Source organism: Haliaeetus albicilla, chromosome 10, assembly GCF_947461875.1.
Source record: "Haliaeetus albicilla chromosome 10, bHalAlb1.1, whole genome shotgun sequence".
Lineage (NCBI taxonomy): Eukaryota > Metazoa > Chordata > Aves > Accipitriformes > Accipitridae > Haliaeetus > Haliaeetus albicilla.
In genome coordinates, this window is record NC_091492.1 from 43,219,853 (window position 1) to 43,241,654 (window position 21,802).

Below are 21,802 nucleotides of genomic sequence, written 5' to 3' on the forward strand. Positions count from 1 at the left end.
TAAATGTTGCTGCTTCTCTCTCCTCCAGCACTTTACAGATAATCTTCACTAGTAACCGTAGGAGTTGGTGGGTCTTGTGCTGCTGCAGCAAAGCAACTTCCCTGGGACCATCCTCTCCCAGATAGGGAAACAAAGAGTTGTCCAGACCCTGGACAACCCTCTCCCCACCCTTCTGGCTGTGCTGCAGGGACAAGCGGGAATGTTCCCGTTGCAGTGGTTGTCCTGGTGGTACCAAGAAACCAGCTGAAAAGCTGGGTGGAGATGGTATGGAAGCAGGGCTCCTCTGCTCGGATCTGGGGCTGCTCTTACCCACAAGCCATTGGACCAAAGCTGGTGCAGATCTGAGACGCTGCTGGTTCCTTAAGGAGCGAGTTAGATTTGTATTTCTGCTTATTTTGGCTTCGGTCAGCTTTCCCTCGGGCTCCCAGAAGAAAGAGGTATGGTAACGCTGGTCCTCAGGCCTCCCTTCCCTGGGCTGGAGAGCAGCATGCTGCCAGGAGCCTAGCGCTGGAGGATGCCAAAGTCTCTGGTGAGTGTGTGTGTGGAGCAAGTGCAGAAGGATGGAAGAGAGGAAACATGAGGATAATTTAAAAAATAATAGTTAAGTGCACATGCTGCTCTTCTGCTCGTGATGGTGGTCCCTGTGGGGCTGCGGTTTTGCTTTTTCCTGGCCCTTTTAGGATGCTTTTCCCAGTGCTGCACCTGTAGGTAAAGCCAAGACCTCATTCAACCTCCTGGCTTTCATGGAGCCAGGATTTCACAAATAGCTATTTTCATAGTCCAAAAACCTTGAGGGAGGAGGAGTTTCTGGGGACTCGGTCGATCCTGCTCGGCCTGTGCTGGTGTTGTGAGGATGGTAAGGAGCGGAGTATTTCAGCACTGGGAGGTGTTTTGGCATTGATCGTGGGTTGGAAACACATCTTTCAGAGCCGGTGTCAGTGCTTCGCCCTGGTGGGATAGCAGTGAGGTTGTTTGGTGCTTTGCGTGATCGTTTCTGCTTTAACTTGATCTGATTTGATTGTCGCTATGACACTGTATTTCCTTCTTCCTGTGCTTTGATTTGAGATAATTACAGAAAATTATGTTGCTTGAGATATTTTTATTTACCATGAGTCACAGAAGCATGAATTGGTCCAGGTCTCCGTGTGTCTTGAGCGCTGGGGCTGTGGGTGTGGAGGCAGTGCCGGTTACGGGGATGCGCTTACCAGGGATGGAGGGAGGTAATGAGTTTTCCGTCCTCTGCACTGGGTGTGCTTTCGCTCCTGAGGCAGCACTGCACATCGCTCCCCCATCGCTGCACCACGACCCTCTAGCCTTAAGATCCCGTTTGAAGTCTGCAGCCTCAGCAGAGGGTCTGACACCCTATTCCTCCATTTGCACAGGCAGGAGGAGGAAGGTGGTGGGATCCTGCTGCCCACCCCACCGGCGTCCCGGCACGGCCACGAAAACAGCTTTGGGGCAGGGGGCGAGCCGGTGAGGGATGTTTAGCTCAGCTAACTCAGCCTGAACGAGCAGCATCACGACTAGCATGGTCTGACCCAGGTGCCTTCCCCCTTTTTCCTGGGCTTTGAGGCATTTATATAATTCTGCACAATGATAAAAAAATGGGCCACGCTGCGTTCATGCCTCCTGCCTCGAGCTGAGCACACAGGCAGGGATCATTACCGCAGCCTCGATAAATGGGCAGCGATGGGCAGGAAATAATGCCCTGGCAAAGGATGGAGCCTGTCTGTTGCCGTGCAGTGCTGTCCCTGTGTCAGAGCATTTTAATGATAGGCAAAAATCCCCAGGCTGTGATCTGGGATTGCACCTGGGGAAGGTGATCCAGGCTTTGCTCCTGAAAGCATGGAGCACTGACAGCCCGCAGGAGCCAGGACTTTGGGGCGGCCCTGTGGTGCTGCCCTGGGAAAAGGCATTTTGTATACAGAGAGAGGGGAAAACAAAACGAGAGGGAAGGATTTGGGGGTTAAATACTGCCTGGGGACAGGCAGAGAGATGCTTCCTCTTGCTTGGCACAATTTTTGCAGTCTTTGTAAACAGATAAAATTATTTTTGGGAAGTATTACCGATGACTACAAATAGAAAAATTGCAAATTTGGTTTGTCCCCTTGAGTCCCACAAAGGTAATGCTGGTTTTTGACATAGTTAGTGGTGGTAGATGCCTGGCTTGTGTCTGCGATGAAAGCTGAGCTAGTGTGGTTGGCTTCTGCTTCTGGTAGTTTTATAAAACACTATAATATGTTATAAATTGGCCATTAAAGATCAACATCATTAGGGATCAGGTCCAGGATGCTATGAAGAAGTGGTTCCCATCTGCTCTCTGGAGCGCAGGCAGCTCGCACAGCCCAGGAGAGGCTGCCGGGATGCTCGTGGGGAGAGCGCAGATGCGCGCCTGGAGAGAGCAAGGGGCTCTTCAACTGGAAATAGGAGGCTGTGGCCTGGCTGAGCTGCGTAAATACCACCATCCCATTCCCACCCTGCGTGCAGGTTGAACGCCGGGGATCCTGGGCCGTGTTTGGATCGGTGCCCACTGGTGTGTGTGGTGCCGGGGTGTACGGTGTCATGGGACGAGGGCAGTGCCACGGGATGGACCTGCTGGACCAGCGCCTGGACCTTGCAGCTCCAGAGGAGCAGGTTAACAGCCCGATCAGAGGCGAGGGCTGCAGACAGAGCCTTGCAAGGTGGAACCTGTGTTGCAGCGCAGTAGGTCCGGTGAAAGCTGATTCTGTATCTGATGGCGAAGAAGAGATGCATGGGAGACTGTGAAAGGGGATGGATTCAAGCCTCTGCCCGAGATCGCCCTGGAAAGCCTCAGGGAGATGGCTCTGAGCAGCAGTAGCGGTTCGGTGTCCCTCTCCCAGCGAGTGTCCGGGCACTGCAGGGTACAGTGTGCTCTGTCCTTTGGATGCACCAGCTCAGGACGGGTACAAAGATAATATTCAAAGCTCAGGGGGATGTGTATATGCTGCCAGGGACCTAGAGCACCTTTGTGTGCCCCAGGATGAAAGGCACCGTGGAAATACTTGAATCATTTGAAACAGAAAGCGGACCTTTAGGGACGTTTTGGTTACTTTCCTTACTGGTGGAAAAGTAGCTTAAATTTTCTTGCTAGACCTTTTGCAGTTGGCATGTACCAGACGCCTGTGGTGTAAGCCCATGCCCATTGCCACGGTACCTCTGTGCACCCTCCTGCGACAGAGCCCTTCGAATCCTGCGTGTTCCCGTTCCCCTTCCCCTGCCTGTCACCTTCATCTGTGCCAGAGACTTCCCTGGTGCTGTGTGTATTTCCAACGTGCTGGTCCTGTCCCTGAGAGCGGGGCTGTTCCCCCCAGCCATGCAGCTCAGTAGCTCCCCAGCCTGTCGGTGGGAGCCAGCTCTGCTCCCAGCACTTCGGCTGGGTGCTCGCCTTCCTTGGGAAGGTCTCGCTTGGCTTCCCGTGGGTGCTGTGAACGCTAGCTCTGATAGTCCTTTGTCCTTGGCGGCCACAAGCCGCTTCATCTTCTGGCTTTAACAACCGCTCCTTGTGTTCGTCAGCGGTTTGTGCGCTGTGGATGCTCGGGGCTGGGTTGCAGACGGAGCAAATGATTGCATTGGGAAATGCTGCCCTGGTGCTTTGTGAAGTCGCTTGCATTTTGCTCTGTGCCCTGTTTCCCAGCAGGGCTTTGATTTCCTTCTCCCGTCGTCCTTGGGCAGCTGGGTAGGTCCCGCTGTGCAGGATAAGCCTTGTCCCTGGGCTATGCTTCCTTGTCCCATCACCTCCGTCCTGGGTAGTTTCATAGCCACGAGACTTGGTGCAGTACCGCGCCGTGCTCTGCCACTGCCTCAACTCCGGGCTGCTGGTCCTTCTATATTATCCAGATTGATCTGGCTCTTGCCTTAAGAACATAGCTTTGGTACTGTTAAATGAAGGGCCCTCTTTCTCTCATTTTCCTTAGCTGGCCCAAGAGCGGTGGAATCGATATGAGCGATGGCTGAACATCCCTCTCAGTATCTACAGCATTTCAAAAGGTCTTATAAATGAGTCAGGAGTAAAACCCAAACACCCACCTATCAGTGAATTATGGGCTTTACTCCTTTTCTTGCAGCCTAGAAAGGGGATGTGCTGCACCCCCATTCTGACTGCGGCATCCCTGAGGTCTGTGCTTTGCAGCATCGTGGCGTCTCTCAGCCTGGCTGGCTTGGAGGATCCTCGTCCCCCCGGCTCCCCCAGTCCTGGCAGAGAAGCTGCAGGCAGGTTTTGCTGGTCCCCATCTCTTTTTAATCCAGAATTAATCCAGATGATTGAGGGGAGGGGAAATGAAGGGGCTGCTCCCTGCTCTTCTGCCTTAGTGGTTTTTGGGTGCACCCGGAGAAACCTTGGCTAAACTTTGAACGTAAGGACGGGGCGCAGACCCTGTGCAGGACCTGGTCTGCTCTCACTTTTTGTATTTGCTTCGGGCAATGCCGCCTCTGAGCTGCTCACCTCCTCCGCCCTCCCCGGGGGAGCAGTGGGATGATCTGAAGAAATGCTGCATTATACTTGCTGCTTGCTTTTGGGTTGGTTTTCTAGTTTTATGTCACCCAAGTGTTCTGGAGTTGCAGGAATACCCATTTCTGCTGTACCTGAGATGCTGATTGTGGAGTTTTCTGCCCTCTGAAGACATGATGATGGTTTGGGTAAAGGCTGTTACTCTCCCTGTCTCTTTGCGACCTTTCCCTTGGGTGAAATAATTTATCCCGCCCAAAGCAGACCTTGCAGAGCCCCCGCGAGGTTTGCTCCCGGTGCAGGGCGCATTGAGGCTGTGCCTGGCTCCCGTGGCCGTGCATGGAAAGGGGAGGTTTGCCGCGTGGCCCTTGCCCGGTGGCACCAGCACAGTACCCCCCCGTGCCACCCCACATCGCTCAGCCTTAGCAGCCCTGAACCAAATCCCCATTACAGCCACAGAAACCCTTCAGACGCCGCTTCGGGGCTCTGGGTGACATCCCGCATTGCTCCTCCACACCATGCTCGGCTCCCCGCGGGATGCGGTGGCCGCGACCCCCAGCCCCAGCAGAGCTGCCTGCACATGGGAGGAGGCAGGAGGTCCCCCTGCCCGCGGTGATAGCGGGTTAGTACGGTCCGGGAGTAACCATGGAAACTGTTTTTTTTCTCCATCCCTCCTCCCTTTGCAGATGACTCGGGCGATGAGGAGCCCGCCTCGCAGTCAGACAAGAGTGAGCTGCACAGCACGTTGAAAACCCTCTCGAGTAAGCTGGAGGATCTGAGCACTTGCAATGACCTGATCGCGAAGCACGGGGCGGCCCTGCAACGCTCGCTCAGCGAGCTGGAGAACCTGAAGCTGCCGGCTGAGAGCGGTGAGAAGATCAAGGCGGTGAACGAACGAGCCACGCTCTTCCGCATCACCTCCAATGCTATGATCAACGTAAGTGCTGCCGGCCGAGCCACTGCGTTTGCGAGAGGAGGCAGAGGGAGAAACATTTTTATCCTCCTCTTCCTCCATCGTCCTTTTTCCCCTCCGGCACGGCCCCGTTTTCTCCCTGTGCGCCGGCTTTCTGCAGAAGCTGTGCACTGGCACGGGGCTCGGGCATGGCCGCGGGCTCGGTGCGGCTCAGCACCGCGGTGAGGGGATGGGAAGTTGGGAAGGTGCAGCCCAAGAAGCAGACATGTGTAACCCCCCGAGGCACAGGTCTGCTACATCCTTACATCTTCCAAACCAGGACATTTTGGATGTAAAGCCAGGTAACGTGGAGGTTTGGAGTGCGAAGGGGCTTTCTGCTGTTCTGGGGGTGGCTTTCTGGCTGGCACAGCAATTTGGAGCCCGTTGCCCGCTGCAGATTCAGACACGCGTCCCCACATCACTCGCGTCCTCGCTGACTTCCATGAAGCTGCCCTTGTTTTACACGACTGGGAGATTTAACCCCCTCAGGGTCCGAGAGCTGTCTCGTGCTGGCTGTGCTCTCCCAGACTGGTTGGGTGGAGGTTGCGAAGTGTGTGCTGGCACCGACACTGCTCCCTGCCTTGTGCAGCGTGACGGTGCTTTCTGATTATTTTTTGGATAGCTTCTGTTTGGAGTGTGGATCTGCCTCCGTTGCGGTGAGACAGTCTTTCCTGGGGAGCCTTATTTTCCCTGGGGAGCTCTGGGGAGGGGAAGAGAGAGCAAAACTAAATAAAATATTTAAAGGAAAAAAAACAAAAACAAAACCCAACCCAGAAGCCTAACAGACCTGGAATAAGCCTAACAGAGCTTGCGGAATTGTGAACAGAGTAGTGCTGTCACCGTGCTGTCCCAGCCCTGAGCAAAAGGAGGTCGTGTGTTGTTTTATGTGAGCTTTTAAAAAATAATACTAATCCACAGCAGGAGCCAGAGAGCACTCAGGAGCCCTGTGGTTGCAGCATCCTCCCCATCCATGCTCACAGGATTTTGTAGCCATGGCGGGGAAGGGGCTTCCTGAGATGGTGCCTTGCGTTTTGGAGCAGCTTCGGGGATGCCTGTGCAGTGCTCTCCCAGCAGAGAGTTTGTTGAAGTTTTTGGAGCAGGGATGGCAGCGCGTTGCGAGTGACGGGAGGTGACAGCGGAGCCCTCGGCGCTGCCAAGGTTTGCTGTTAGGAGGCAGACCGTCGATGGGATGTGGGCAGGGAATTGCTGGGGAGTGGATTTGTCTAGCAGACTTTTGGGAAGGGATGAGCAGAGCAATATTTGCTATGTCCAGCCCAGAGAGGAGGAGGTTGTGGTGGTTGCAACGTGATAAAAACTTGATGCGAGGCCATCTGGACAGTGGGAAATGGCACAAAACCTGTTGCGCAGGTTAAAAACATCAGAAATGTGGTTTGTCCAAAACACTGAGCGCGTAAGAGGAGCCAAGGAGGGAGCGAGGCATGTGTTTTCAGGTGGATGTCAGAGACCCGTTTTTAACAGCATCCTTTGGTACTTCAGCTCTTGGCTGAGCGTCTCGAGGAGATGTCTGAAGGGGAAAGGCTGTAACTGGAAGAAGCAGGACAGGAGCGGAGTGACAGCTCCAGGGGGGTGGTTGCGGCGCTCTCAGCTTGCTGATGAGCCTGTTGTTTTGGGGGGAGGTGATGGAGCTGTGGGCAGGGGGACACTGACCCCCAGGAAACAGCGATGCTTTGTGAGGGGGATGGATTAGAAAGGCAGGAGGAGGGCGAGCAGGGCAGAGTTGTGGGGACCAGGAGCAGTGGCGACCGACAGCCTGACCACCCCATCATGGTGGGCTGGTGCTCCCAGCTACGCGCTCACCTTTTCCTGCACAGATCCCTTTTTGCGCCTTGATTTATCTTTTTAGCATGGGGTGATGCTTTCTGTGAGCTGCTGTGCGGACCCTCCCCAGGGAGTCTCTCGTGGGGTGGGAGGTGGCTCTGTGCAATGCAAAAGTCCCGAAATCTTCTGTATTGAAACGTGAAACATTGCTACAAGGAAACACGTTGGAGTCAAGCCATCTCCTGGCTGTAGGTGAAAATACACCCTGCTCCTGCCCACCTTGATCCTCACAGGCTTCTCAGGGCCACGCATCCCATGGGAGCACAGGGTGCTTTTGATGGGCCGGTAGTTCCTTGCAGGAGAAATTAAACCACCCTTGCTTGCCAGCTTTTCCCCAGAGAGGTCCCAGCCAGCAGCGACCGGCCGGTGCTGGTGTGTGGATGCTCCGCGTCCATGGTCTGTCCCAGCCCCAGCACCAAACCTCGCTGATCTGCTCCACCCGGCGTGGCCAAATCCTGCCTCCGAGGGCATCTCGCCTCTGCTCATGCAGCAGAGATTGGCTTTTGCAGGAGATGCTGTGGCTCACGTCCGCGGCTGGGGACGGTGACACGCAGCGTTGCTCGTTTGTTGCCAAGATTGCGCCACGTTCGCTTCTTTTTCAGTTGCACCCCGGAACAGTTTAGGGGGGTTCAGACGTGCTAACCGCCGGCTATGACAAACCCCCAGGAGCCGTCTGCCCCTGCCCTCTTCCTGAGCAGTGCCGGGCTCACAGGAGCAGCCCTGGGCTCTGCGCTTGGGTCCCGTTCCCGGCTGGGACCTGTGTGGCCAGCGTGTCCCGGGTGGTGGGCAATGGACAGGGCAGGGCTGGGCTTCGCTGCCTGCAGTGGGAAGGGATGGATGCTCCGGGGAAGGGATGGATGCTCCGGGGCCAGCGCCTGCGGTTTCCGTCCAGCTGTCTGTGATCCGATTATGTAAATGTCCCTGGAGCCACGGGGAGCAGCAGGAAGCAAGTAGAAATAAATAAATACATATGTAAATGAGAGAGCTTCGCTGCGAAGGTGACCTCTTCGCTGTGTGCTCTGGGTGCCTGCCTCGGCTGACTCCAGGTGCTTCCCCTCTGGAGATGGGGAGAAAGTGGCTTGGACCGCCCCTGGGTGAGTGATGCTCGGGATGACAGAGGAAGGTTTGGGCAGAGGCAGAGCGGGACATGCTGGACCTTTGCATTACAGGCGAGGATCTAAAATGTGGAGGGACTGACCGTTGCAGAGCTTAAATTTAAGCCCAGACCTCTGCGAGCCACTCGTTTGCTCTGCTCCCTTCTGAACTTTTGGAAATCTCAGATAACACCATACCGGCTGAGACTCACAGCAGAGTTCGGTCTCGCCAGGACCAAGACGCCGCGTGTCAGCGGGGCTGTGAGGAGCGACGAGGAGGAGACGCAGAAAAGCAAGTCGCAATCTGCCGCGAGGGAGGAGTGGGAGGTACGTAAAAATAAGAAGCAACAAATTAAAGGGATAATTAGAGGAACAGAGACGAAGAGTGCTGTGCTGAATTACGTAGTCTCGTCCAAGGAGCAGGGAAAGCTCCCATCTCATAATTTAGCAGCAGACAGCAGGCAGGAGGGCTGTGCGGACACACTGAGGAAGCCAGTTTGGGCATCAGGAAGAGCTCACAGCGCTGTGGGTGTTGCTAGAAATAGGTTTTTAATGGGAATGGTGTTTGCTACAGCGAAGCTCGGAGGTGGCCGAACTGCGTGTGAGTGTGCAATAGCTGCGCTCTTCTTTTGCCTTGCTTTGTGCTTTTTTAAGGGACATGAGCATGGAGAGCAGCAGGGCTTGGGCTTGGCCGTGTGTTGCTCCAGGGTTAGTTTGCGTTTTTCCTTGAGGTTTACGAGGAGCAGAGGTGGAGGATGGCTCTGCCAGGCTGGCACAGCCTGGGCAAGGAGGCGTGAGAGGAGTGCGGTGCTGAGTGGGCAGGATTTCGTGAGGAGGGAGCCCTGCGTGAGCTGGCGTGGAACAGGCGATCCCGGGGACCTGAAGGACTCCACACCTGCCCTTATGAGAGGCCACTGTGCCAGTGGCCACCCAAGCTCATCACGTGGAGCATGCCGGCACCTGCTTCGAGGCAGACTGACTTCCCCGTGTGGGTTTTCGTTTCCCACAAGAGTGGAACCTTCTGGAGCACCGGCACCCCAAGGCATCAGCAAAAAGCATCCTTCAACCCTCTGAACCTGCAGGGAGGGTTTTTAAGTATGCAGAGCACAGTGCTTGAACCAAAAGCAAGATCGATAACAGTACGTGCTGCTTCTCCCCTGGGGAAGGCGGCTACAGGCAGTTTGTTTAAGCCTCTCTGGGATGCCCACCAGCATCCCAGAGGCTGTGTTCTCCAGCCCCAGCAGCATTTCTCTCTGCCGGAGCCCTCTGGGGCTGTGCTCCAGCTCAGCAGCAGTTACGGAGTGGCTTGTGCCACGTGCTGGTGGCTCGAGGAGCAGCCGACCTCTCCCCGTGGCCATGGTCAGCTCCTGGAGACTTCGAGTGGCATCTGCCCGGTGAAGGCATCCACTGGTGGGCACCGTGGGTGGGTTTGCGGAGGGTCTGAGTGCTGGAGCCGGGGGGGTTACACCTGCTCAATCCGTTTATTTGGAGACTTGCTGGGTGCCGGTGCTGGAGTGAGCTGCCTGGGCAAAAGATGCGCTTCCACAGAGCCCTGCTCCTCTGCCTTCCCGTGTCCTAGCTTCAGTGCTGTTTTTGTGAAGCCCTGAGCCTCCTCTGTCCCCATGGGGATGCTGCTGTGATTAATCTGTACTCCTAAAATTTTTTCCATATTAAACCGGACTGATGTTGAGCATGTGCTTTGAGCGGCGTCAGGTTCACCAGAGCAGCCTCCAGCCCAGTGTGTTTCTAATGGTTTATTTTAGTGATAGGTTAACTGCCGTATGTGTCTGTGTTTGCTTGCAGAACTGCTTAAAGCTGGTGGGAAACGGAGTCCCTGGGGCTCAGGCGCCAGGGTGATGCTGCCGGTGCAAACCTGGCTGGGTCCTGGTGTGGAGCTGGCTGCCGGCATGGGTGGGCGTGCGATGCCGTTCCTTGGGGTCCCTGAAACCCATCACGATCCAGGCAAGACGATGGACCTGACCTCCTCTCTGCTTGCACAGCGCTGCCGGCAGGCAGGGTAGAGATGCTGAGCAGGGAGGGAACAGCAGCCTGCTGGGCTGCTCCCAGTTCACACCAGTACAGCCAGTGGGGCTGGAGGAGCTCTCCACCCTGTGCGTCCTTGTACCGCAGGGGTTAATTCAGTCACTGCAGTGAGCAAGCTCCAGCTTCAACCCCTGGATTTGCTTTGTTAGTGGCAGGGATTGCCCCCAGCTGCCCTCAGTGGCCCCAAGCAGATGCTCTGGTGCCTAAAATCAGGGGGGCTGGGTTTCTTTTCCCTGTGACTATTGCAATGGTGATCATGCAGGAGGAGCTTGTTCTTGCATGTAACAGTCTGTGTTAATTATCTGTGCTGCACTAATGACACACGCATTAATCGGTGCATTGAAAACCATGTCACCGACCCAGAAAACCCCCGGCTTTGGGATTAAATCTCTAACCCAACCCTAATCCTCATCGGATGAGAAGGCTGCAGCGAGGGGTCCGTGAGTCCTGGGCGTTTTTGCTGTGGATGCGCCGCACTGATGAATAAATAACTGGTGGGTGCTTTGCTGTTAACTGGGGGAGGTGGTGGAGGGTGACGGGTGCCTCTCTGGGATCCGTCTCTGCCTGCACGGCTGCCAGAGCGGGGCTGGGGTCCAGGGGAGCGGAGGTGCGGAGCCCAGCCCCTGCACTCAGAGCTGCTGCAAGTTTCCCTGGAGCATCCTTTATTGCTTTTTTTAATTTAGAGGTGTGAGGGTATCTTTGATTAGATCTGTCCAGACAGGCAGTGCCTTCTTCTGGTTCCCCTCATCATCATCATCATCATTCCCCATGGTTGCTGAGTCCTTCCAGCTAGATTATATCAAGTGTGTGGGTGCTCGGACCTGGCGTGTGTCCATGGGGCCTCTGTGCCAGCCAGGGCTTTTGGCTGGTGCTCCTGCAAGCAACTTGCTTCATCCTCACCGTGCCTGGGGGCTTCTCGCCTCTTCACTGCTGCTGCCACGTCTTCCTCCTCCTCCTCCTCCTCATTGTGTTCCTCTGATGCCTGGGAGGCTTCAGACTCTTGTCCTGGGGCTCCCCTCGGAGCCTCATGCAAGAAGATGGGGGACACGTCTGTCACCAGCACGCGAGGATGCTCTCGCAGCTCTGCCCTCCTGTTTTTTTTGGCCGAGAGCGATAACTTTTCTCTTGCAGCTTCAGAGGAGGGTTTCGAGCATTTCTGCCCAGGCAGTTGCTGGATCAGCAGGGCTACATGTCGGTGGGCTTAGCACGTCGGAGATGGGGATTGCACTGTCAGCAATGCCTGATGTTAAATCAGCAGCTCTGCTGAACCGTGAGACAGCCCAGCCAGGCGTTGCTTCTGATGTCAAAACGCAGCGCTGTAACCAGGTGAGCCCTGCCCGTACCTCGTGCGATCCTCTGGCAGCTGCCTGCCGCACACGGGCAGCTACCACATGTCTGTGCCTGGTGGTTATTGCACCTTGGGGTGGGATGCGGATACGGGGAGGGCAAATAGCAATGTATCGCTGGGTTAATCCCTTCTGGGGTTCTGCCCCTGGTATCACAAGTGTTGTGTTTGCCTCTTGCCCGGGCTGATGCACGGAGATGCTTCTCTCCGGCTTCTTCCTCCAGCATCTCTCGAAGGAGAAGGCATTGAAATCCAGCACTGCTTTTTCCATGGATTTACTCAGGAAGAATTTACGGCACCAGGAGATGAGTAGGATAGAGGGGTGCTGCTGCCAGACAAGCTGCTAACGGCAACCCCTGCTCCTGCAGCACCTCTCGTACAGCAGAGTGGATTGCAGAGGCATTGCATGAGGCTGAAACGGAGGTACGAACTGAAGCAGCTTCCTCCAGATCCCAGGGTTGGAGCTGCCCGTGGGCAATGCCAGCTGCTCGCTGCCACTGCAGCCATCCGCCGTGTGGCTGGGGACAGATGCTTTTCCAGCCTGGGGTTCGCTCCGTTGGGCAGATGAGAAAAGAAGCAGCTAGCAAGAGCCTTATTAAATCTCTCTTTGTGAGAGCCGTTTGCAGGACAGAGCTCTCTGAGCACACCAGAGCCAGGATCAGGTCTCCAGGTACGCTAAAATTGGAGACTGGCTGCTCTCGTGGTGTTGGCTCTTCTGCTTTGCAGACTCCTGTGAGGGTCTCCATGCTGCTGCGGTGGTTTTCGGTGGTTTGGGCAAGCGAAGAGGAAAAGAAGAGCAGCACCTGCTTTGAAGTACCTCCCCATGGGGGAAGAGCCAATGCTGGGAGCTTCCCAGGGAGGTGATTTTTGGCACACGTGGCAGTGGAGAGGCCCTGCTGCTGGCCGGGTGGGTAAGAGCGTCAAAAGGAAAAGCCGAAGACATGAGTGTTGCTGAAGGAGAGCAGTGACACCCTGCAAGGGCACAGTTCTGGGCCGGCCACTCTGCAGCAGGAGGTCCCAGCATGAAGTCTCAGCTCCCTGTGCATCTTCTCTACTGGTCCCGGCGCGTCCTTGGCATGCTGCGATGCCCTGACAAACTCTCCGGCACGGCCAGTGGAGACTGCGGTGCACTGCTCAGCGAGGTTTGGGGTGGAAGTGGCCAGTGATGCTGGCACGCCGAAGCATCCAGCAAATGCCATAGTTGTTTTTCCACCGGAGCGCGATGCTTTGGAAACCAGACCCTGCGTCTTTCCTGGGCCACAGCTCCCAGCTGGCATCACCACAGCTCCTAGCTGGCATTGCTTTGGTCTGTAACCCTTGGGCAGCGTTGGCTTATTCTGCTTCACAGAGCCACGATGAAAATTTCCTTTTATTGTGCCGAGTACGCGATGATGATGAATTCGGCAGCCTACATAAAGACTGCGTGGGTACGTGATTAGAGCCTGTTAACACAGCCGGGCTGGTGGATTTGCCACCATTTCACACTAATCCTCTCTTTATTGCATGGGGTGGATTACATGTCTGTAATGGTGCTTGCTGCAGGCAGAGTCTGGCCGTCGTGCCAGTGCTGGCCCTGGACTGCCTCTGGTTCTTTGGACGCGGTGTGAGGTCCTCTTTGAAGAGCTACACCCTGGGCAAGGTGTGTTTGGTTGCCTAAGCAGTGCTGAGCCTGCCTCGTGGCAGGGAACGCTGGTGTCTTTGTGGCATTTAGGCAGATGGCCCAAAATAACACGGTAAGGTAACAAAACAAAACTCCCAGAGACACAGCCATAAGACCAACTCCAACTCCCAGCCAAGTGTAGATGTCTCCGTCTTGGATGTCTCTGACTCTCGGGGAATCCGCAGTCCCCAGAGAGAAATGGGCACTTCTGGGGCACAACGTGCCACCTGGAACGGGACCATCAGCGGTTTTGGGAGCACCTTGGGTGAGTGTTGGGGGTCTTGCTGAGATGCTGACATTGGCAGTGTGGGGTGCGTGCTGCAGGTCACCAAGAGATGAGCTGGAGCCTGCTCTGCTCTGCTGTCTTCCCAGTCCCCCTTGGGGCACTGATGAGCTTTTCCATGTCCATGCATTTCTGTAGCACCTATTTTGCCTGGATGTAAAGCTCCTTCCAATGTAACACTTAAAAGTGTGGAAAGAAAGGCAATAGGGAGTGGGATGATTTTTGGTGTCCAACTCACACCTACTGTTCTCACAGGTTTTTATGCAATACCTCCTTATTTTTTCATGGTGTTGTGACCTGGTGAGACTCAGCCCAGCACCTTCTTTTAGGGTCTCCTCTTGCCACCAGCCCTGCCCCAGGGAGAAGCAGCTCTTACTGTGCCTGCATCCTCCTGCTTCGGGCAGCTGGGATGCTTGTGAGCCGGCTGGGGGTCACTCCAAGGATTTGGGACAGATTTGCTGTTATTTAAGCAGTCTGCGTTGATCTGGATGTTTCCCTGTGCTGCTGCTTCTGGTGGTGTCCAGCCAGCCTGGCCTTGGGCCACCGGCATGGCTGTGGGTACCATCGCTGTTGTGGCAGATGACTGCACTCAAAACCGTGCCTCATTGCGATCCGACTGTTTATGCGAGATCATTTGGGATTCAAGCTGGCTTCATCCTTATATTTTCTCTTTTGCTTTCTGCTCAGAGTATTTTGGTGGGGGGGAAGGACAAATTAACCCCCTTTTGGTGCAAATGCTCTGTGTATCTCACCGCTCTGAATCCAAACGGCTCATTTTTATGCTGTGCCACGCGCCTGGAGTGCTGACATGGTGTGAATGTGTTCAGAGCTAAAAAGAGGATCAGAAATCGCCCTTCCCTTGGGGGGCTGTTTTGCAGTAAGCAGCAGCGCAGATGTGTCCCAGGGTTTTGATGACTCCAGGAAGGAAGGGAGCACTTATCTCTGCAGCACCAGACGCATGCAAAACAGCCAGGCGCTCTTTCCCCTGATGAATGAAGTGACGGCTCTTGCTGTAATAATTCACCATTGAAAAAGAGATGATTGAATGCATCTGGTGGTTGCCTTCTTTTCGTGTCACTCCTGGGCGATGAAGTGGTCCTTGTCCCACGCAGGCAAAGGAAGGGTCTGGTTGAGGAGCAGGAGACGTCACTCCCAGAACAGCGAATGCTTCCCTGGTGGGTTTTTTCCTCCCCAAAGCTAAGATTCGCAGGGCTCTTCCTCTGGGATGCTTGGGGCAGGTGGGACCGCAGGTTTGAGTGCGTTCCCTCGGCATCCATCAGCATCATGTTGGAGGTGGTGAAATGCTTGGCCTTGCTAGGACTTCCTGAGAGGTTGTCATCCCCCGTGGTTCAGACCCCTGGGCAGAAATCTGGTATACCTTGATGTGATCGTTTACACTTTCAAGCTAATTAATCTTATCTCTTATTCCCTGTATCTATCTAATTTTGACTGTTTGCTCCCGTTGAGGAACCAGGAGCACTGCCACTCTGCAGTGTGTGACACCACCACCTTAGCAGGATGCAGGTGACCTCGGGTGATCGTTTTCAGCTGCATAAATAATTGGCAGGCTGTTAATGGTGTTCCTATTAGCTTGCAACAAGCTGTGAAATCTGCTATATTTGCCGTGACAAATGTGAAAGGTGCTAAATCTGCCCATCGCTGTGGTGGCTGCTGGGCACAGGGACAGACCATGGAGTTGGTGGCACCACGTCTTGCCTCCTGCTCCCCAGCAGGATCTTGATGGCACCTTGCCTCTTTCTCCAGGGGAATCTGCAGGAGCCTTGGTGGCGTTTTTCCATAAAAACACGCTCTTTTGGCTGCCTTAGCCGTGCCTCCTTGTCTTGATGGTGATTTACACCTCCACCATCCAATGCTGGATTAGGACCTGCTACAACAACTTGTTCCAGCCAAGGAGAGGAGGAGAAACAACCTCTGTCCCTCCTGCCACCCAGTTGCAGGTATCGCGGGGCTTCCCCAGGACCTTGTGCCTGTACTGCAGATGGATGGAGCTTGCCTTTTTCTTTAATTGCGGGTGATCTGCTAGAACTGCAAGACGATGAGGGGTAAGCACTGGCTGGGATGTTCAGGTGTGACTAAGCAGCTCTGCCTCTTAACCTTACCTTTGTCTTAGTTATTTTCAAACAAGCTTACTTGTGGAGCCAGAGAGCATCTTGGCTGCTGCTCTCCAACTGTGACTCTGCATCGCGATGATGCTGAGAAACGGTATGGCCTCTGGGCTGCAACGCAGGCGATTGGACTTTGGGACTCCGTCCAGCTCTGGCCCTGTGGCAAAAGCTGTGGCACGTTGTGCCACCTCCTGTACCCCGCCGTCTCCTCTGTGTGTGGGGAGGCAGCAGCTGGGGTGCTGGAGGATTAAAGCCAGTCTCCCGGTGGGGTGGGATGCTGCGTGGAGGTGGGAACAGCATCCTCTGCTGGTCCATCTCCTCCTACTTGCTGGAGTGTTGGTCATGGGGAGACCTTTGAGGAAGGCAGCGGGTAAATTTTGTGCAGGCAGGGTAGGATGGGAGAGGGAAACTACCTTTTTCTCCAGGAGGCACTGAAAGCAGCCGACTTCCCTCGTGATGGACCCTGCTCCAGGTTGTCAGTGGGTGGCTTCCCAAAACCCTGCACACACAGCACCGCTGTGCCCCGTCCCTGCCTGGCTGGGCTGGGGGTAGGAGCAGCCCCGTTGTGCAGGACCGGAGCAAATGTTGGCACTGCCCGAATCCCACGGGCATCCAGGCACTGCTAAAAGCAGCAGCTGCATCACAGCAGCGATGGCTCTGCAGGATGTGGGCATATGGGGTGTGACTTGGTCTTCCTCGTGCTGCAGAGAAACTGGGGGGTGAGTAAATTCTGCAGATGGCGATGGGGATATCTATACGAAGGCTGTATCTTTAGATGGGTGTAGCCTTAACACCACAGCCATATAGCTTGCTGGGGAATTGCTTTTCTTTTGCTTTCATCCTGCAAACTGGGACTGCACTCTCCTTTGTGGGATGTTCATTAAGGAGCCCCTTGCCTGCTGAGCTTTGCGAGGATGGCCCGTGTCCCTGCGCCAGCGTAACGTGGATTTGCGGCTGTGTCTTGCTTACAACCCAGATCAGGTTCAGCTGTAACTAAATTTACCCACCACTCTGTAAGGGTTTTATAAGCTGGATTTTGAGGCATTGCTCCTACTCAGCGACTGCAATTGTTTTCACCTTTGAAGGGGGAGGATTAATGAAATGAATGACCGATGACCTGGGATGCGGGAGTTTCAGCCAGGTTCGTGTCCCCTGCCCTCACCTTAATCTGTGCCAAGACTGGTCCAAGGCAGCCACTTGCGTCCCTCCAGTGTTACTGGCAGAGGCCATCCCTTTGCTCCTTGGCTGGCCACAGAGGGAGGATTGCTGCTGCCGAAAACAGCTGCCTGCCTTTATCCCGTGTGGTTTGCAAGATCTGTTGCTGTTGGGGACAACGTGACACAACCCGCCGATGGAGGTGGGAAGTGGCGATGCATGTGAGCGGTGAAGCAGAAGGTCTAGAAGACTGCACTTCCACCTCTTCTGTCTGGGCTGGATCCTTCCTTGAGAAGAGACAAACCCTCAGGATTGGGGTCCCTTGGGAGTCTCCCAGCTCTTGGTCCCCTTCACGGGGTCCCCATCAGGGAGGACGGACCCACGCAACACCGGTGCTGCATAAGGGCTCCCCAGCAGCTGCATTTCAAAAAGCTTTTGCAGTCGCAGTGGCTGAGATTTAGGACGACTTGTGCAGAGATGGGAATCTGCTCCCTGTTTTGCTTGCACCCTGCACCAAAGTGGCATGGTGGCTGTTGGGAGTCCGGCAGCTGCTGGGTCCTTGCAGCAGCAGCAGTGCCTGAGCCTCCCGTGCTGCTTTGCAGAGAGCGGATTTGCAATTCTTGCTTGCAAACATCCAAGAAAACCAGTAGGAGGGCGGTGGGGAGATGCCTCTTTGCACTTATACTTGCTCTGCCTTGCCGGGATGCCTGTGGTGCTGAGCAGACGTCTGCTAATGGTGTATGGCAGCTGACACTCAAGAGCCCAAGGGTTACATCCTGCCCTGGGCTGTGCACAGTTGTCTGCCAGCCCCCCCTGCATTAATGGGAGCTTCACAGAGCACCCCGGGATCCCCAGCTACCTGCCAGCCCATAGCTGGTGCGAGCTGGGTGCTGCCGTTCGGGGTGCAAGCAGCAATGGCCGATGGCCTGACTTGTTTCGCCCATTTGCAGAGGAGCAATCAAAAATCGGGGTGCTGGGCACCGAGCTTGGGAAAGCCCCGTCCCAGGGACTGCAGAGCCTGACTGGTTTTGGAAAATCCTAGAGCAGGTATTTCATGTGCCTCTTGTGCTGCTGGGAGCACACTGGTGTCACCTGTGGGCCTGATCCTGAGCGACTGGGTGTGGGCTGTTGCAAATCCTGCACTGGGGTTGCTGGTGGCAGGATCTGGGCTTTGAAGCCGCAGCTCTGGGGCTTCTCCTGCTGCTAGTCCCAGCTTCTGCTGCAGCTCTGCGTTGGGGAAGGCATGTAGAGAGCATCCTACCGTCGTGCCGCCTCCTGCTCCGGCTATTGCACTCAGTGAACGTTGCTCTTCCTTCCCCGCACGGCCACTCGCTGCTCAGGATCTCGCCATCACCTCCCAAACCTATACCTGGCAAGGCATCCCCCTTTCCAACCCTGTCTCTCACTTGCCTTCGCTCCCCTCTCTTCCAGGACTGTTTTCCCGGCCACATTTTTTTGCTCTACAGCGGCACCAAACAGCCCTGGGAGCTGGTGGTGCTCAGCCAGCTGGAAAAGCATCTTGGTGATGGACGTCACCGAGACCGGTGGCGAAGCTGTCCCAGCCCAGAGCAGGGAACCTGGCCGACTGGTCCTGGCGGAGCCTTGTGAATGGTTTCCTTCTGGATTTGTTTCCTCTGGGAGCGGCGTCCTGGCCTCGCCGGTGTCCCCCCACCACGCGGAGCAGCAGCGGCATGCTGGTGTGCCGGCTCCGGTGCCATGCATCCAGGGGCTCCATCCTGCATCTCATGGGGATGGGGACAGCATGTTGTGAGGGGTTTTGCTGGAAGAGGAAGGTATGTCCAAGGGGAAGGTGCAGCTCTCTGGATTTTTGCAGCTGTAACCAGAAGTAAGTCGTGCCATGTCCTTCGGTGGAAGGCAGCAGCCAGCGGTGTTTTAATTACCGCTGCTGACAGCTGGGGAGGACACGGCCTCGGAGGCTGTCAGACTGCGGCCGTGTTTGATGCGCCCGTTTCTTTGTCTCCGGGAAGGGTCATCGCGGCTCCTCGATCCAGCTGGTGCCGTGTGAGCAAACGCCGAAAAGCAACGGCTGCTGGTCTGGTCTTGGTTTGTCATTGGCAAAGGTGGGGATGGCCAAAACAGCCTCGGCTGAGCTGGGGGTTTGTTCGAGCTGTCAAAGGGGCTGGGGCTCCCTGCCGGGCGGTGAGCCTGGATGGAGCCGAGACGTGGCTGAGACCTCTTGGGCTGAGACCTGGCTCCTCGAGGACCATGCGAGCAGCCGTAGGTATTGAGGAAAACCAGACAGCTGAGCTTGAGATAAGGGCTGGAATTCATTTCCCTTTGATATCGACCTCTCCATGGGAGATTATCATGTCTGAGCTACTCGCCCCCGGCTCCCTGCAGCCCCAGGGAGCTCGTGGGCTGGTGCTGTGGTGCTGCCCCCGCTTCGTACTGGGAGTCTGGGGCGGGTTTTGGCTCAGGAATGAGCTCTGGCAACAGAAAAATACACCCTGAGCCCTGTTGAGTGCTAGTCTCACCTCCAGAGAGCATCCCTGTGCAACTTTGCGCTGTCTGGCTGTAGGAGGTATAAAGCCAAATAAATAATTTTAATTTGCTTGGCTGCTGCTGGCAGCTGGGGAGCTGGGCTTGGGGGATCTTTCTTGCAGGATGTTCTCCTGTTGCCACCCTCGGCATCGCTTGTCTTCCAATGAGCAAACGTGACGCTTGCCTGCGGTTGATCCGGATGCTTCGTGAGTGCTGTGGTTTGGATCAGGCCACGGGCAGGGTCCTTTGCCAGTGTGTCCGAATTACAGAGGAAGCGGCTGCAGAAAGGTGGCCCAGCAGTCTTTTGAAAACAGGGAATAAACCCTGTACATACCCCAGCCGGCCCCTAAATCCACACGGACACAAGTTGTGGGATGCTGTCAGAAACAAGCATTGTCCTGACCTGCTGCTTGGTACCACTGCCTCTGGCAGGGTCTGGGGCCATGCGAGGACCATCCCAGTCATCTTCCCAAAACCTCCCCGTGCTCAGTGGAGAAAGTATGTAATGCTGATGGCCACTTCTCCATCACTTGGATTTTTTTTTTTGTTTTGGTTTTTTTTTTGTTATGGCTATAAATGAAGCTTGTCGGTGTGGATTTCCATTTGGGATACAGCACAGATCCTTCACGAAGCTTGGCAGCCTTGGGATGGGAGGACCTGAGGTTTTATCTGCTGTGATTTTTATTTAGTATGTTGATTCCTGTCAAGTGATCGAGTGATTTCTCCTCCGCATCCCACGGCTCCCAGCTGCCTGGTGACGCACTGGAGGGCTGCCTTCGCGTGGCTCCTCTGATTACCTCCTTTTCCCCTAATTTACCATTATACCTTACAAACTGTGTTTAATTGCAGTAGGATAATTACAGGTGATCTCCTAGCGCATCGTTTTAAAGAGCTCAGCCCCCTGAGCCGGGGACAGCCAGCAACTTCCATCCTTGGTGCCAGCGAGCTGCGCCAAAATGGGTATATCTGTGCCCGCTGCGTGTGGGCTGCCTGCGGAGAGGGACCTTCGGAGCAGATAATGAGCTTTGCCGGGCCAGGAAGGTCACGGCCGCTATCTCATTACTTGCCCTTGTGTTTCCGTCCTCTTAATCGCAATGCATCAGCGTAATAAAAGAAGCCAGCATGCCAGGTTGGGGCATGGGTTAGTTTTAACTGGCAGGAGGCTTTAGCTTGATGCTGGGTATGAAGGCATCAGGGCAGGGTCTGCCCGTGGGCTTTGTGGCTGTGGGTGCCTGTCAACAGGACTTTTTGGGGTGGGGAGAGGAGCTGAGTTGTTTCCAGAGAACGAGGTGAAAACGCGGTGCGAAGCACCCTGAAAATCTTCGGTCCCACATCTCCCTGCACCCATCCACGCAGCCCCGTGGGGTCTGTGGCTCATGTGAGGAGGAGCTGGGTGGTCCCTGTTTGGGCTGGGGGGGGGGGAGTTAGGATAGGTGCACAGCAAGGAATTTGGGGGGACAGGACCCTGACACCTCCCTGCCTGCAGTCAGAGAAACAGCAAAGCGGGGGGACCTGCTGCGTTGCTCCAAGCTCGCAGGAGCCATGTTGCCCATCGTGGCGCTGAGGATTTATTTGCAAAGGGCTCTGCCCCTCTCCTTTCCCGGGGTCATTTCCACCTGCTCTTCTGGCTAATCATACAGCCTTAATGCCATTGCCATGTGGTGCTTGCTGGGGAATATTTGAGCTCGGGCAGGCAGGTATCTCTATTGCTGTGGCAGCACTGCTGAGTTGCTTCCTAGAGCTGCTGATGGCCACAAATAGCAATCCAGAGGCTGAGAAGCCGACACCATAGGACAAACCCACATTCGGAGCTTGCAGATGCTTTTTGGCTAAATTGTTTCTGCCTAGCAGAACCGCATGTGATTGCATCTTATTAGAGAGCCTTAATGATACTGAAGACTGATGTATGTTGGAGCTCACCCTTGGGACACTTGCATTATACCCATCTGCACTGGAAAAAATAGCAGGTTTGCAAGAGCATGGTCTGTGGGTTTAAATTCACCCTGGCCAGTTTGATGCTGGGACTGATGCTGCAGAAATCCACCTGTGGACTGAGCTCTGCACAGTGAGAGCAGGCAGGAGTGATCAGGGATGGAGATAACACAAACGCAGGGTCAGGTCCTTCCATGCTGCAGGTATTAAGAAGCAGGAGAGAGTAGAGATGAATACAAAGCAAAACATCTTTTTAAATATGATGGGTTACACTGATTTTTATTTTTTTCCCCCAAAGGACAGACCCAAACTCATTGTGTTTGTCCTTCATGTATCTGATCTGAGTTTGGTTCCTGTGTCTTCCCACGACTGGGGGAGCTCCTCGAGGTGAGGCTGGGGGTGGTGG

At 55.1% G+C, this 21,802-nt stretch overlaps 1 protein-coding gene across 8 annotated transcripts in view; it reads left to right on the forward strand.

Annotated features, from left to right (window-relative positions):
* OSBP2 (oxysterol binding protein 2) overlaps positions 1-21,802 on the forward strand; it is a 124,878-nt gene that overhangs the window by 83,895 nt on the left and 19,181 nt on the right. For 5 of the 8 annotated variants that reach the window (XM_069795435.1, XM_069795436.1, XM_069795437.1 and 2 more), the window contains one exon: positions 5,152-5,402. In XM_069795435.1, the coding sequence (XP_069651536.1) occupies positions 5,152-5,402 (251 nt within the window). Of the gene's footprint in view, positions 1-5,151; positions 5,403-8,262; positions 8,678-11,593; positions 11,720-18,638; positions 18,756-21,802 lie in introns of those variants that run through there. The other 3 variants (XM_069795443.1, XM_069795441.1, XM_069795442.1) reach the window with 3 other exon arrangements.